The 14,463-nt window shown below is 46.2% G+C and overlaps 6 protein-coding genes across 6 annotated transcripts; 1 reads left to right on the forward strand and 5 right to left on the reverse strand.

Moving 5' to 3' along the window:
• The first annotated feature begins 264 nt into the window (after positions 1-264).
• C8R40DRAFT_452896 (pectin lyase-like protein) lies at positions 265-2,770 on the forward strand. Its single transcript, XM_046235103.1, has 19 exons — positions 265-456; positions 520-655; positions 721-826; positions 879-921; positions 970-1,001; positions 1,059-1,111; positions 1,164-1,226; positions 1,355-1,395; positions 1,456-1,517; positions 1,568-1,574; positions 1,636-1,667; positions 1,723-1,762; positions 1,813-1,862; positions 1,940-2,053; positions 2,107-2,128; positions 2,185-2,204; positions 2,256-2,315; positions 2,366-2,437; positions 2,502-2,770. The coding sequence occupies exons 1-19, from the start codon at positions 363-365 to the stop codon at positions 2,586-2,588; spliced, it is 1,134 nt and encodes a 377-aa protein (XP_046091000.1). The 5' UTR covers positions 265-362; the 3' UTR covers positions 2,589-2,770.
• Positions 2,771-2,801: 31 nt separating this feature from the next.
• C8R40DRAFT_1083625 (major facilitator superfamily domain-containing protein) lies at positions 2,802-4,788 on the reverse strand. Its single transcript, XM_046227268.1, has 5 exons — positions 4,549-4,788; positions 4,427-4,499; positions 4,303-4,371; positions 3,558-4,250; positions 2,802-3,502 (listed from the first exon to the last, which is right to left on the reverse strand). Exons 1-5 carry the CDS (start codon positions 4,720-4,722, stop codon positions 2,952-2,954), a joined length of 1,560 nt encoding a protein of 519 aa, XP_046091001.1. The 5' UTR covers positions 4,723-4,788; the 3' UTR covers positions 2,802-2,951.
• Positions 4,789-5,369: 581 nt separating this feature from the next.
• On the reverse strand, positions 5,370-6,924 carry C8R40DRAFT_1166135 (snare associated Golgi protein-domain-containing protein; the record flags this gene model as incomplete). Its single annotated transcript, XM_046230801.1, has 3 exons — positions 5,370-5,813; positions 5,876-6,502; positions 6,553-6,924. 3 exons carry the CDS (start codon positions 6,922-6,924, stop codon positions 5,370-5,372), a joined length of 1,443 nt encoding a protein of 480 aa, XP_046091002.1.
• A 723-nt stretch (positions 6,925-7,647) lies between these two features.
• On the reverse strand, positions 7,648-8,060 carry C8R40DRAFT_1034803 (ribosomal protein L36e; the record flags this gene model as incomplete). The annotated part of the gene is made up of 3 exons (XM_046223456.1): positions 7,648-7,728; positions 7,781-7,813; positions 7,875-8,060. Coding segments are annotated over 3 exons (300 nt in total), but the record flags the coding sequence as incomplete, so codon positions are not given.
• A 454-nt stretch (positions 8,061-8,514) lies between these two features.
• C8R40DRAFT_1158514 (casein kinase II regulatory subunit-domain-containing protein) lies at positions 8,515-10,018 on the reverse strand (the record flags this gene model as incomplete). Its single annotated transcript, XM_046229747.1, has 6 exons — positions 8,515-8,766; positions 8,822-9,225; positions 9,276-9,450; positions 9,509-9,621; positions 9,674-9,853; positions 9,913-10,018. 6 exons carry the CDS (start codon positions 10,016-10,018, stop codon positions 8,515-8,517), a joined length of 1,230 nt encoding a protein of 409 aa, XP_046091004.1.
• Positions 10,019-11,260: 1,242 nt separating this feature from the next.
• Positions 11,261-14,314, reverse strand: C8R40DRAFT_452915 (mitochondrial carrier). The gene is made up of 12 exons (XM_046235104.1): positions 14,274-14,314; positions 13,494-14,213; positions 13,357-13,446; positions 13,098-13,304; positions 12,853-13,044; positions 12,547-12,788; positions 12,384-12,489; positions 12,302-12,327; positions 12,142-12,246; positions 11,773-12,084; positions 11,657-11,709; positions 11,261-11,602 (listed from the first exon to the last, which is right to left on the reverse strand). Exons 2-12 carry the CDS (start codon positions 13,888-13,890, stop codon positions 11,590-11,592), a joined length of 1,743 nt encoding a protein of 580 aa, XP_046091005.1. The 5' UTR covers positions 13,891-14,213; positions 14,274-14,314; the 3' UTR covers positions 11,261-11,589.
• Between the last annotated feature and the right edge of the window lie 149 nt (positions 14,315-14,463).

Raw genomic sequence — 14,463 nt, forward strand, 5'->3', positions numbered from 1 at the left:
TAAAATCCGAGCATTATCACGGAATTATGCATAGGGTATCATATCTACGTTCGGAAAAACATGAACTGTGTAAATCAAGTATGTTTAACTCAAACTATACATGCGGAGAATGAGCAAGCTAATTAAACCCTCCTCGGTCCGCTTCCAAAAGATCAACATGCTTATTTTTAGCATCCACATCGCAACGGGTCCTTTGTACGGTCCGTAGCTTTTTAAGCTTCCTCATGGCAACGACATCCTGACCTGGTCGTATGCTTTAGATCAGCCGCGTATCGCGCACAAATTAATGAGTTTTCTCGAAATTTATCCAGGAAAGACGATATAAGAACAACGACTGGCTACGCTACTACGGCTAACTAGCTATGCTCTCGTTCTTCTTTGTCGGCGTTTCCTTGCTGCTGGGCCTACAGGTCCAGACGGCTGTGGCCTTCATCGAGTGTAGTGTCCTTGACTATGGTAAGTTTCAAGGCTAGTTTCTCTACATTACAAGCTTACTGGAACTCCCTGTAACGTATAAAGGCGCTGTCGCTGATAACTCCACCGACCTTGGACCTGCTCTGACCGCCGCATGGCAGGAGTGTGTTATACCCCAAGTTACCACCACCGTCGCAACGGATGTTCTTCTTTACGTTCCCGCAGGATCCTACCTTCTTGCGTAAGGGGGTTGACATTCTATCGTGACAATAGAGGATCTAAACAATGCTCTCTGTCCGACTCTAGATCCACTGTAACGTTTGATGGCGCAGAGAATTGGAACTTGCACATCGCCGGGGACATCTACCTACCCTTTAATCCGGATCTGACTGGAACTATGCTTACTTTTGAGGTAAAAACTTTGTGGACTTAGGAAGGACGGGAGGTAATTACATGTTCTTCAGAACTGCGAAAACATTCTTTTAGATGGACCAGGCGCGATATATGGTGAGCACTTATCGCTGCGTTCTCATAACTACTGACGTCTATTCCCAGGCAACGGATACCGCTACCGTCCAGATGGCGACGTAGGTTAATTCGCACTTTGATCCTGTAGAAAGGCTAACAGTGATTCTCCTCTGAAGCTTACCCTGTACCCCAGTCGTCCACGTCTCATTCGTTTCCAAACCTGCAACAAGTACAATTTCAATCTGCACAGCTGATAATCGGAAATTAACGCTAAATTTCAGCTGCGAAATAACACAAGTGTATCTTTATGATGCTCCCATGTTCCATGTTACGATTATCGGCGAGTGAAAACTTGAAATCGATACATTCTAGTAGGCGTAGTATCTGACATGGAGATTTATCTACAGGTGACAAGTTAGTGGCTGCCTTTGACTCGTTGGCTGAAAGCTCAATGTATACTCCCGCATTCTAGCAATGTAGCTCACGACATGGCTATAATTGCTTCCCATATTGGTGCACACCCTTTCTATTTGCATATTGTTTCCACCCTTCCTCATTCTCCTTGCTCAACAGGAGAAACTGATGGCTTTGATATGAGTGGGAACAACAACTACGTACACGATGTCTCGGTCGAGGTGAGCGTTCTGAATGCTTTCTGTGTTCAGTGCTAATTATACCGGTTTAGAATGGAGGTATGTCTCTCCTTGTTCTCTGTTCAGCTTTGCTCGTGGACGAATCTTATACTTATCATAGATGAGTGCGTCACGGTCAAGACGCCGACTAATGTTCGTGAGAGTTCAGCTACTGTTCAACACCAAATTTGAGTCTAATAGTTATTAGGGCTTCGTTGCTGAACGAATAACCTGCAAATGGACAGCTGGTAAGCTGCGCTTGCATTTGTATGAGCACGCTCTTAGGGCCGCAATCTAGGTTGCAACATAGGCTCTTTCGGCTCGGGTGCAACAGGTGTTGATGTCCAGGTTCGCCTTTTCCTTTTCCAATCATTTCGTATAGCGTCTATGGAGTCGATGCCTGATTTTTATGCTGTTGTTTGTAGAACGTATATTACAGCGATGTAACCATCTCAAACTCCGACGCGGGGGTCATGATCAAGAGTTATCCCAACTGTCAGGGAACTGTAAAGAACATCACTTACACTGGATTTACACTCGTAAGTCTATCTCTTCAAAAAATCCTCAAGATTTTCTCAGTTCTTTTTGTAAGGATGCTGCCGCATATCCGATCTGTATGTCTCTTCTCTCTATCAAACGACGTGTCTTTGACGTTTACTACCTCCGTTAGATATCAGTGCTTTCTGGGAGGTATGAATTTCTGCTTCCATCTTCCATTACGGTCGCTGAGAATACATTCAGGGAGGAACTGATGACACTGGCACTTTGGAAATTTCCGACGTGACCTTCGACAACTTTGTGGTGTGTATCCAACTATTGTATAAGAAGAGCATATCATTATAGATATTTAGGGAACCGGAACCCCTACTCGTCCTGCTGTGCTTCTGGATTGTAACAAGGCCACGCCATGTGAGGACATTATTGTGAGTTGCTATTTTAATCGCTGCATTTGAACCTTCGACTGTTGATACTCGTCACGTTGTATAGTTTACAGATATTTCACTCACCGACACTACTGCTGACACTTTCACCAATGCTTGTGGTACTGGTTTGAGCGGATTGGACGCCTGCTAAGCGCCTAATACCGTCAAGTAAAATATTTTTCCACTGTTTTTATTCCTATGCATTCGAATGCAATCAAACTCGATACCCAATTTGAAACTACTATCCGAGTTTCAAGTCACTGTGATAGGCTGGTGCAAGACAACTTCTCTCTGGGATAACTTCACAAATACCAGCTGCAGAATCCGCCCACCGTAATGCGGGACCGCCGTAGGTCTATATCGTAGCAGGAGTTGAATAGTTGCGAGGCCGATTTATTAAATGAAGACTATCTCTATCTCTATCTAGGAAGCCAGTAGGACCGAACGTCGTTATACACACATAGGCAGGTATTCTAAAGCTTGAAGAGGAATGCCTTTGTGTGAGACAGATAATTCAACCAGTTTTGGCCTTGAGATGCTTCCATACTGATGATGCTAATGCCATTCCAATACCAGTAATAGCAATCTCTAACCCAACATACCGTGACATGCCTACACTGACACCAGCACCACCCCATACAGCTCCAGTTACCCTTCCTAGATAGTTGCTATATTGTACCATGACAGATGACATACCATTCCATTTCACAGTTGGCGGTAATTGCTTGCTGAGCAGACTCATTGTGACAGTGCTGGCCACATTGAATCCCAATGCAACAGCGAACCAGCAAATAAAAAATGCCGGAGCAGTTCCAACACCTATCTGACTTGATATCCAGTTGCTTGAACCTCCTGATGCAGTCTTATCTAGGCTGACCAAAACTAGAAATACTATGAGGGCAGCACCACCAAGTCCTGCGCCAAACATGAGTGTATATCGGTCTTGGACCCGTCGAGCAAGGAAAACGTTCAGCACGAAGAAAGGAAAACAAGCCAGAGCGCCAATTCCAAGGAAATTCCCCGCAGAGAAGGGAGTGAAATTGAGGTGTGGATCCACAGATCCATCTGTGTAAGTGAATTAGTGTTATTTGGGGGTTCTGTTTCAAACTGCAGTACTTACAAACTGGAATATTGGCTTCCCACGCACCTAGAATGAAAAACGATGCCATTGCAAACCAACATATGCAAACGACCGAGGCCCACTGACCGAGTTCTAGCTTGCCGCTGTGCTCGGTCGGTGGAGACGGTGAACGAGAGGGCATATTGGAGGAGGAAGGAGAGGGACGAACATGATGTCGAAAAGAGGTCCCCGAAGCGTTCACCGGATCGTCGTTCGAAGTATTATCCATTAGTTGTACAGGAGTTTTGTCTTCAAGCTCGATATTTTCAGGATCAGACTCTATAGAAGGTTTCTCGATCACATCGTCGAACCAAATCCTAACGGCAACCCAGTAAACCGCCCAAAGTCCTGCTAAAACCCACGCCGGACTAGTGAAGCCATTCCAAACATTTCCCGTCCCCTTCCCGAATCCAACATATCTGTAGAAGATTCCACCAAATAGAGGGCCCAACCCCATACCGACACCGTTTCCCACCATAAGCCAACTCGCAAGTGTGGTTCTCCTTCTAATTCCGACGATCCGTGGGTCAGAGCAAAAGCGCTTGCAGTACATCCACATTGCAAAACCAACGCCGCTAGTTATTCGTCCCAAGAGAATGAGATATAGCCAATTTGCTTTGTAGGCACATGCATAGAGCACCATTCCGGAAATGGAAGCGGCACAGGATATATTTAAGGCGAGACCATATCCACCTAAGGGTAGGATTAGATATTTCTTCGCCGCAACAATATCATCTGCAATCACCTCTATCATATTTCATGAGAGGAATGAGTGTCAGTCCCGAAAACACAGTGGGTATACCGATAACAACACCTGCTCACAAGCATCAGGATCAGAAACGTCTGAGAGAAGGGAGACAGAGACAGACCGCTAAATGTCGAAGTACCACCTAGATGTAACGCATACTCGTTTGACGAAGAGACGATGATAAAAAAAGAGATCTGCTATACGATGGGTATGTTTCCCTCTAGGATAAAGGAAGATACTGACCTGAAGAAGAGCATTGGCCAACAGAATGATCACCAAGGAAGAGCGCTTTGGCAACTTCAATTCGGGATCATCTACTGAACTCAAGACTTGGGTAACATTTTCAGAAGCAGAAATATCCTCATCTACGGCGTACGTTGAAGGAGGGAACTTCGATAGCACGATTGCAGAGGCCATGGTGGTTGAGAGAGATGCGGAGGGTGCGGACTGGTACAAGGGTAACTTTTTTCCAGCCGGAGATAATGTGGCGCGTGGCGCAATTTGCCATGTCTTACGGTAAAGAATTTTAACCTTTGTATTTATTGCAACGGAATTCGTGGTGTATGTAGCATGGGTTTCTATAAATTGAGTAATATGGATCTGTCGAAGAGTGAACGATAGGGCAGGCGGAAAGATGAAATAATATCCAACTTGAACTGAATGATACAAAAATGCAACGGGGGAGATTAAGAAATATAAGTGATAAATATAACCAAGCAATAAGGAACGATGAGGAAGATTCAGCGTCTCGCATAAAAGAGGGGTAACAATTTATTGAAGGGGAAGGGTATGAACTCGAAGTGAAGTGTAGGTGACGGGATCGCGCGAAGATAGGCCAGTGCTCGATAAACATGAGTGATAATCAGCAATGAATAGGTCGGTATTAAGACAGCGTGAGTGTTGTATAATAAACAGCAGTTCAATCAGGATGGTAGGTGTGTAGGTGTGTCGTCGAAAGATCGTAAGGAGTAGCCAATGGATACAGACGGATTCAAGAAACAAAATGAGTTGTGCGATAAAGATGTGAGGTGCATGCGAAACAAGGGAGGGACCGCAAGTAGAGACTATGAAGGCAAGATACCCTCCTCGCGCTCACGGATCCTTTGCTTTTCATCAACCAACTCGTCCAATTGTCGCATTCTATCACTCCTGTCTTTTTCTTCTCTGGTTCTAGACCTTGACGGTAACCGGACCTTCCATTCTTTCATCCATGTCCACCGAGATACACGCTTCTCATCTTGTTCTGACTGTTGAGAAGAGATTGATGCGAATTTTTCCGAAGTCGACAGTTCCACTGGCATAGAGCCCGTTGCCGAAGCGGAAGCGGAAGTAGATGTGACAGAGGTGCTGATTAATGCTTTCAAGTGGTCCCTTGCCAGGATCGGAGCAAGAGACAAGAATGACAAAAAAACTAGCTTGATGATGATTTCCGGTGACATTAGCAAGGATGAAACAGTTTGTGATGTTGCTGAGGGTGCGTAAGCGACCGTCTGTAGTATATCTCCAATCTAAGGAATCACAAGTTCAAATCTGGAAGAATATAGGAAATTATGAAGTTTATGAAGCTTACCTGGCAAGTTACTGCTGTCCAGGGTAAGGTGCCAATGAATGAACCCAACATGCAGTCCCATGTAGGGACGCCACAAACACCGCAGGCAATATTAATCCCTGACCATGGCACAACGCCCACGAGCCTCAGCACCGAAAGTCTAACCCAAGCACCGGAAGTACTGGATATTGAATTCACATCTGTGTCCGCTGATGATGGTGGTTTATTTGCATGGCCTTCCAACGCGGAGCGTGTCATATCCAGGACTCGCGGAAGGAAACGCATGACCAGTGGCGCCAGTGGAGCCGCTAGCGACGACGCGCAAAGTGAACCTATTGTGGTTAGGAATGTCAATAGGATCGTGGCAAACACTGGGGAGAACAGTGCGCCTGCGAGTACATTCCATATGACACTGCCTGGGATAGACCACGCGTGTTTCCACACTGCTGTGACAGCCAGGACTCCAACGACATGCATCGATGGCCAAAATCCACTCTCAGAATACCGGTGAAGCTCTTTACCCAGCTGAGCCAGGTCAGTGAGTGTTTTGGGCCATGCAAAAGGTATCGGCAGGCTCGAGAGGGAGAGGAAGACTACGGCGGTAGAAAGAGGGAAAAGACATATCACAAAGACAATGGGCGCGTGCATCTAAAGAAGTATGAGTATACCAGCAGAATCAAGGCAAGAAAAAACCTAACAGAAGGCCACTGATTGTACTGAGAAGATTTTGGGGTAAGTACCTCGCCAAAGCTTGCCTTGGTTGCTGACGCTGGTAAAGGAAGCGCATACACGTCTCCGTTATCCTCTGGCGTCGTCGGCGAAGACCAATCTGGTAGTAGTGCATGTTTAGATTCCAAATGAAGCCATTGCAAAACGGTCGACAGAGCCATGAAAAACATTGAAGGTCGAGGAGTGTCGCCAGAAGGTGTACAGCACGGAGGAGTTGAAGGAAGTGGCTTCAACTGAGTAGTCGACCGTCTCCGGCCAAGTGACTTGAGTGTAAGGGCAGGACGGAGAGTGGTCGAAGATGCTCTGTTTCTCGATATGGGCGGGGGAACTAGACTAGACATGGGCAGGACGGGAAGAAGTATAAAAGTTTGAATTTTTGATCATCCCGAAGACGCGAACATCCGGCATGCTAAGCATGATTACTCATCCCCTTTCCCGGATACGATTCGTAAGATTTCATTTTTTCTATCCGACTCTATCGTACATATTCATTAAGGGCCCTTGGCGCGTTCTACAACATTTCCCTCCTTCGTACTAAAAAGTGGCAATGATTCAAAGCTTCACAGTGCAGGCTGCAGTGAAAGAGCACCAAGTTCCCATGTCGGAGATGTTTCCGTTCTTACAAATCTCCGGCTGAACATCTGCTTCGATGAAAAATAGCGAGCTACTTACGGATTTGCGCTTACACTGTATCTATCTATCCATCTATTGCTGTTGAATCATTTGCTGTTATCAGGAGCAACTACATATTTTGACTGGCTGTTGGAAGATCGAGCTCAGAAGATTGATGCAGTCTGGTTGGGCCTGGATGCATGCGGCAACCGTATGCAGCTCTTTAAAAAAATCTCACGGCGCCCGGAGTTCTGCACGGCAGTATGTATATTAGGCACCCATCAACAAGGCATGAGCAAGGATTATGAAGTGCATGGTTAAGACTCGAGAATGATTGCATAAATGATGAGCTTCATAACACAGGGCATGCCGACGCATATGTTGGATGGTTATTCGTAGAAGGAGATAACCGTAAAGAATTTGAACTTCGTCCACAACAACGACACATTCTTCTAGTGAGCTGCCCTTCTCGATTCCTGAATGACGTTTCCAAGCTCTTCGAGTTTGCGCTTCGAGCGCAAGAGGGTACCCAGCTACGAGGAAATCAGAATTCAACACTAACGTAGTCTCCGAGACATAACATACTCTCTTCTTTGTAAGCTTGCGAGCTTTTTTGTCCTGTGAACAGCGGTATTATCAGTCATCAATACAAAATTCCAGTCAGCTTCCAGAGACTGACTTTTGAGTTCCTGAGCAGCTCCATCACTCTCCTCTCGTATGCAGAGAAACCAGCAACCTCCCTGATGACGGACCTCACAAATTTGGTCTTCGTCGATTGAATGCCCTTGCGTTGCGAAGGGCGCACAGTTTTAGGGATCGGTGTTGTCGGGTGACCCTTGTTAAGGCCAATGCTGAGGTCTAATTTTCATAGTTGGATTCCGTCCAGTTATCAGGATAGGCAGATATGAAGGAGCAGTTGTAGGGTGGAAAAGAGAAATGGCGAGCACATAAACGGTCATTATTCGATCAGCTTGTGGCCATCCGAGCATGAGAGGGTGCACTTACTGCTGCGAGCCATGGTCTTGAGGTTGCTGAAATTTCTACAGGGAGTTTGATTATGAAGAGTGTTGAGTCTCGTGCCATTCAAGCTGTATAGTTTCCCACGATTCATGTACTGTATTAAATTTTGGCGCGTGTCCTCGCGACTCGCGTCATTTAGTCTGTTTTGAGTACAGTAGCATGAACAATCATTGTAACGAGTCCGAGTCGTTTGAACAAAATCGAAAGGTAGATATGAATGTGTACGCGGTACGATAAAAAGTAAACTCTAACCCGATACTGAGGTCCCGTACGAAATAATTTTCTATACATGCAAACGTTCACGCTGCCAACCCCACCGCTGGTGACCACGATCTGATAACGCGTAGCTTTCCGTTCCCGATGGACGTGTGCATCTTGGGGAGGCTAATGTTGGTGTTTGGGGGGCGCGCGTTCGCATTGGACGTAGGTGTTGTTCGTGCAGATGTAGTGTTTGCCACTGCATGTTGGCGGCCCGCTGGAAGAGGATTTGAGGGTCTCTCGTCTTCCTCTTCCTCCTCCTCTTCCTCCTCGTCATCGTCATCGTTAGCTTCCTGTAGAGACGCTTGAGATTACAGCAAGCGGAAAAAGAACCGGGTTGGAACGCACAGGATCAAAATCCTCCATTTGTCTGTCTTCTTCTTCTTCATCATCGTCCTCATCGTACTCATCATCTTCGTCATCTAACCATCTACCTCTCCAATCCACCATATCCAACTCATCGGGACTCTCAGGCCGAAGCCTCAACCATTGCATTCGAGGCCCGCACTTTGCCCGTTCGCTAACTTTGAAGCCGTATATGCGGGGCACATAAACATAACCCGCAGCACGTTTCTGTCCTCCGTGAGGGTTAGGATTCACGAAGGTGGAAGCTGTATGTGCCATAGATCCTGTGCTGAGACGTGGCGAATTAGACATAGATGAACTTGGAGGTGCTTTCCAAAAAGGTGCAGGAGCCAGTTCGCGGTATGTTTGGAAGAAGAGATGAGCAAAGGTGGTACCGAAGAACGCGCCTATTGTACCATGTGTAAGCGGGGTTGTTCTTTTGCATTCCGGAACGTACCGTCAACGCCTTGGAATCGACTGCTAGGTGGAACGTATATATCGTTGCAATTTGGACAGAACAGTTTCACAGTATCAAGTCCGGGCATATCCGACCTTCCGCAAGGAACAACATTGGTACCCATGCAGTATACCCTCGGACAAGAGCCGAATATTCCAGCTTCGTATTTGTCTACCTGAAAATAACACACGGATAAACACAGAAAAGAAACGGAAGGTTTCCAATAACTATACCATGGCTGAGAGACCGACCCGCGTTAAAATATATCGCTGGTGAACTAGGCCGTATAGCATCTCCGCCGAGGATTCAACGATAGACACGTCTGGTATTTTTGAAGTATCTTCATCTGTCCAATAGATAAACATATAGATCTTCAGATTGTGGCATCAGAAACATACCAGGCTCAACATCCAGCACCATTTCCATAGCTTCTTTCCAAAATGGCACCATTGTATTCAACCCAGTCAGATTGAAATCATCCTCGATGAAATCTTCCGTGACTTCGCAGAAATACTCGTGTCCAGGCAGGGAGCAAAACCAACTGATCCAAGTCAGTGTGGAGGTAGGGGTTGACGAAGCTGTAAGACATCAATAGAATTGTTAGACGAAGTAGTTGCAATTCGAGGAAAACACGTACTGTAACCGTCTTCTTGCTCCTCAACTTCCTCCATGATTTCGTCCCCTTCTCCTGTTCCGCTGATGGCCTCTTCTTCCTCGAGCTCGGCTTGGTTAGCCACGTTCATTATTACTCCTTCAGATTGCCTTTGGATAAGCAGTTGAGTGGTGTGGTGGCTGTCGGAAAACAAGAAGAGGCTGTTGAACGTAAACAAGGTTCAACAAAGCTTGTCCGTTCCGCTCCACAATTTCAGGGGACTCTACATAGATCTGAAGACATAGAAACCAAAAGGTTCAGAAGCAAGCCTGGCCAATGCAACTTCGATTAATTTCTCGTCTGGCAATTCAGTGAAAAATTCAATATTCACGGCAGTCGGGACCACAAAGAACATTTGTGAGTGGGAGAAAGCGAAACTGAATGAGAAATTCATCTTACCATCCATTACAGTGTGGTGCAAAAAGGGAACATCCTGGGCGCCGCCAGGTTATATACTATGTCAGATCCGCCAACAAATATATCACCGCAAAAGTCATCACCTTCATCGCAGCCCGCTACGATCTTCCAGTCAACATCAATGCTGTCAGTTGACCACCACTTCATGCACCTCATGCCCTCTGGCACATATGTTGCACAGAACTTGTATACTCAATCAAATATGGCCATAGGTGACTTTGACCCAGAATAAGGCAAGGACGCGTCACCTCGTCGGATGCACGAGAGGTGATCTCAATTTCAATGTCAGAAATATACTTATGCTGTAATAGATTAGCGTAAGAATACATATATATATATGTGGTCTTCGTGGGGAAGCCAAGGCTGTCGCCGCCACATAGCAGTGACCAGTCGAGGATGGAGAAGTGAGCTGAGGTCCTGACCAAACTGGACTCCTGCGCCCTGGCTCCAGTATGCAAATGAGGGTAAAAGCCCAAACCCCAGGTGTGAGTTGATATGACAAAAAAGGGATTGTGGGTGGGGTCCAAAATTCTCGGGCATGCAGAGGACGAGAATGAAAGGAATTCTCGCCGCTCAGATACAGCCATCACGTCTGCGACAGCTATTGATACCAGAATTTCTCCTCGTCACTGGTGCTCCCTTGCCTCATCTAACTCTAACACTTACGCTAGCCGTACGCAAGTTCATGTAGCTTCAGCTAACATCTAGCTTGAACGTCGGCCCACTCGATGTCTTCTCATGATGAACAGGCTTTTAAAGGTGGAGGTGTTATCCATGACCAGATTATAACCAGTTGTTGTTGTATATTGAGGCCTTAAAATGGTCGAGAGAAACTAAAATAACAAGGGGGGTGGTGGGATTGCGACCGGGTAGTCATTATAGGCAATGATGTCGGGTTGACATCGGGTACATCAAAGCAAACACTGTCCAATACCTGTATCCATGGGGAAGTCAGAGGGAGGTAGATATCGGTAGATACTGTGCTCACAAACTTACTATGTCCTAGTCCAGCGTCCCTTGGGTGGCAGTCTGGTTGCACTCGCCGCGTACCAACGAATTCTGGGGTTACGGTGAGTTGCTCCAACCGACTCCCGCATGGTGAGTACTAGCTATATTACGGTATATGGTAGATACAGACAGATGTGCGTGCCGAATAACATTCCTTTACACTGCGTATGGTAGAGACTGAAAGCAAAAATCTAGAAAGCGGATAGAAATAGAGACGAAAAAACTAATGCTGGTCGTTCAAACCCCGAGCCTGACAAAACAGATTCTATCAGATACGGGCAGAGAACGTCGGTCAAAGTCGCACCTTCGTTTACTGTGTTCATATACTACATAAGATATAGATACTGCAGGAACCACCTACAAATGGAAGTGATTTTAAGGAATATACGTGGTGACTACAAACAACAATCTAAAACCCACCTTGGCTAAGGTCGGCAGAAGGCCTCTATAGAATCCTCTCCAGCCCTCCCGCTCCCAGGTTTTTGTGGCCACATCCAACGGACCCGAATAGGTCTGAGGATGACCGGGGCTTCCAGAAGCTTGCATTCTCGTGCGTACCAAGTTCATGGGATACACGGAGGTAGCACCGACGCTACCAGATACACTTCCAAAGGCGAGCACCGCCAGAACGCCTGGTTCTTCTTTTCCGGTTGATCGAAGATAAGCCAGCTTGAGCGCCTCGAACGTGGACATGTCTATGGCTGAATACGGGAACACCCCGATCAACCCTATCTATGAACCAAATGATGAATCAGATGGGTCAAGAATTGGAGGGATAATTTTCCCCACCGATAAACCGCGGTAGTATGCTCGGAAACCTCCAAGTGTCCAAACGTGCTTAGCAGCTTGTATCAGTGTGCGCTTCTGCTGACCGGTACTGCTCATCATTTGGGTCTAGAGTACACTGAACATGGAAATATAACAAATATCATACGAGGAGTCCGCGCACCTTCAGCGTCTCTATTGGGTATATGCCTGTTCGAAGGATGTCAGATGAGGCTATTCTACAAACTGAAAGAATCAAGGTGCACTGAGTTGACTGCTAATGCCTCCTAGCCCTCCAGACAGGAATCGACTGACACCGCTAATCTCTCGGGGATCATCGACATGATCCCAATATTTAGCGAAAGCACGTTTCTATAGTAGTCGAAGACCATGAGCAAGGTCCTGAGCACGACATAGGTTCAAACACACCGAGGACTCATATGTGAAAAACTTGATTGCTGATTCAGGAAAGATTTTTGCGACGGATAGACCGTTCCCTGTCCAGAATGCTCGCAACCCTCCTTCAGCATAGATACGCGTAATAGCATTTCCAATCGCTTTCACACCATTGACAGTCGGAACCGAAGATAGAGAGGAAACACCAAGATCTTGTGGACGCGTAATGAGAAAGATCTTTAAGCGATCGAACGGTGCAGTACAGGTCCTTGAGACTAGTGAATGCAGTATAGTTCAGTTCCGTGATGGTCAATGACGTGAAGAACAATGAAATCATACCTGCGCCCGCAATACCTCCAGCTAAAAGGAATCTCAGTGCCGCGTGATGTATGACAGCTGGGTCGTGTTCAGGATCGAGCTCGTCTTCTTCTTCACCGTCGTAAGGGGCAGGAACAGGTGGGGATTGATCAACATTGAGAGGTCGCAATGGAGGTACAGGAGGTTTATCTTCAGCACTGAGACTGACATCACCTGAGAAAGCCTTTTAATTTTGATACAAAGTCGGGTTGTAACCCGACACGCACCTTCCATAGTGACACGAGCAGCTCCTCGTCCATCATCTCCAAGAAACTTCGCGAATTGATAATATCGGTATATTTCTTCTGGTGAAATCTTCCGGGGAAGGAGAAGGAAGAAATCCCGAAATTCACTGAATGTTATTGCGTGTGGTTGAGGATTTGTGGTGAGAGATGCCATGAATTCATTCAGTGTTGCAGGCGAAAGCACAATATCTTACAGATATTATCGAGATAATTACTAAATGGAACGTCAGAAAAGACGCACTTGACTTCCGCAGAGCTGTGTCAAGCTCTCCGATCTCCAAACGACCATTACGGTTGATATCGAGTTCGTTGTGAAAAATATTCCAAAGCTCTACAAAACATGAGCACCTATGATTCATAAACGCAGAATGTACGTACCGACTTCCTTAGCCAACGCATAGGATTTGAATTCTGTCCATCCTATTTGCTTCTTTGAAGATTGGGACCCACAACTCCCAAATAGCTCAGCCTCATATGCTGCTCTCAACTGTTCAACTTTATCCGCTGTGATACCGGAGTTAGGCGCAGTACTTCTATGCACAGGATGGAGATGGCCAGTGTTGCATATCTGCTGCCACAACGCATGAAGACGTTCTTTCCGATAAGTCCTGCCTTCGCGTTCGCGAAACTCGGCCAATGATCGCGCAGGGGCCTGGAGCTTTTGATCTGACCATCGTTCTGTTGTGTTTATTTGTGTTTTAGAAAGAGAACGCTCGACTGCTTCTTGACGATTCGAATCGGAAGCATAATGGTCAGCAGTGTCCTTGCCAGCCATGTGTAGAGAAATAAAGGTGCCTCGGCAATACTGAGAGCTTCCTTAAAAGAGGAACCCACAGTGTAACTGGAAAGAAAAGGAATGTAAAGCTTAATGCTCCATTCCAATATTGAAGAAGTATGATTGTGGATGGAGGTTGAACTGATGAAAGTTGACGGAAGTGTCACGTTTATCTTATTGCTCCACATGCCCTTGCACTTCTATTATTGTAGGCTCCACTGTCGTGGACTGCACCTCGCTGCCTCGCTTGGGCAAGGATAGCCAAATTTTCACTGAAGTTGATACAAGTATGCAATATATGTATACATTTCTTCAATAAAAACCTGTGATGGTAGGAGGGATTTTAGCAAAATTTGACTATGGCATTGCCATGGCATGCATACAGCAAAGTGGAAATGTTTGATTAGTTTGAGTATTGAACAAAGAACACAGTTAACTGCGCCTTATGCATGCCACAAAGCAAGCCCGGGATGTTTGCAGACATTTGGCAAAAAGCTTGAGTCCAAGCACGACCAAAATGTGCCTGCACAAAAGTACATACCTGAGTGCAGTTGACCTTGCAAGCAAGGTAAT

The sequence above is a fragment of the Lentinula edodes genome, assembly GCF_021015755.1.
Source record: "Lentinula edodes strain Le(Bin) 0899 ss11 chromosome Unknown C8R40scaffold_3, whole genome shotgun sequence".
Lineage (NCBI taxonomy): Eukaryota > Fungi > Basidiomycota > Agaricomycetes > Agaricales > Omphalotaceae > Lentinula > Lentinula edodes.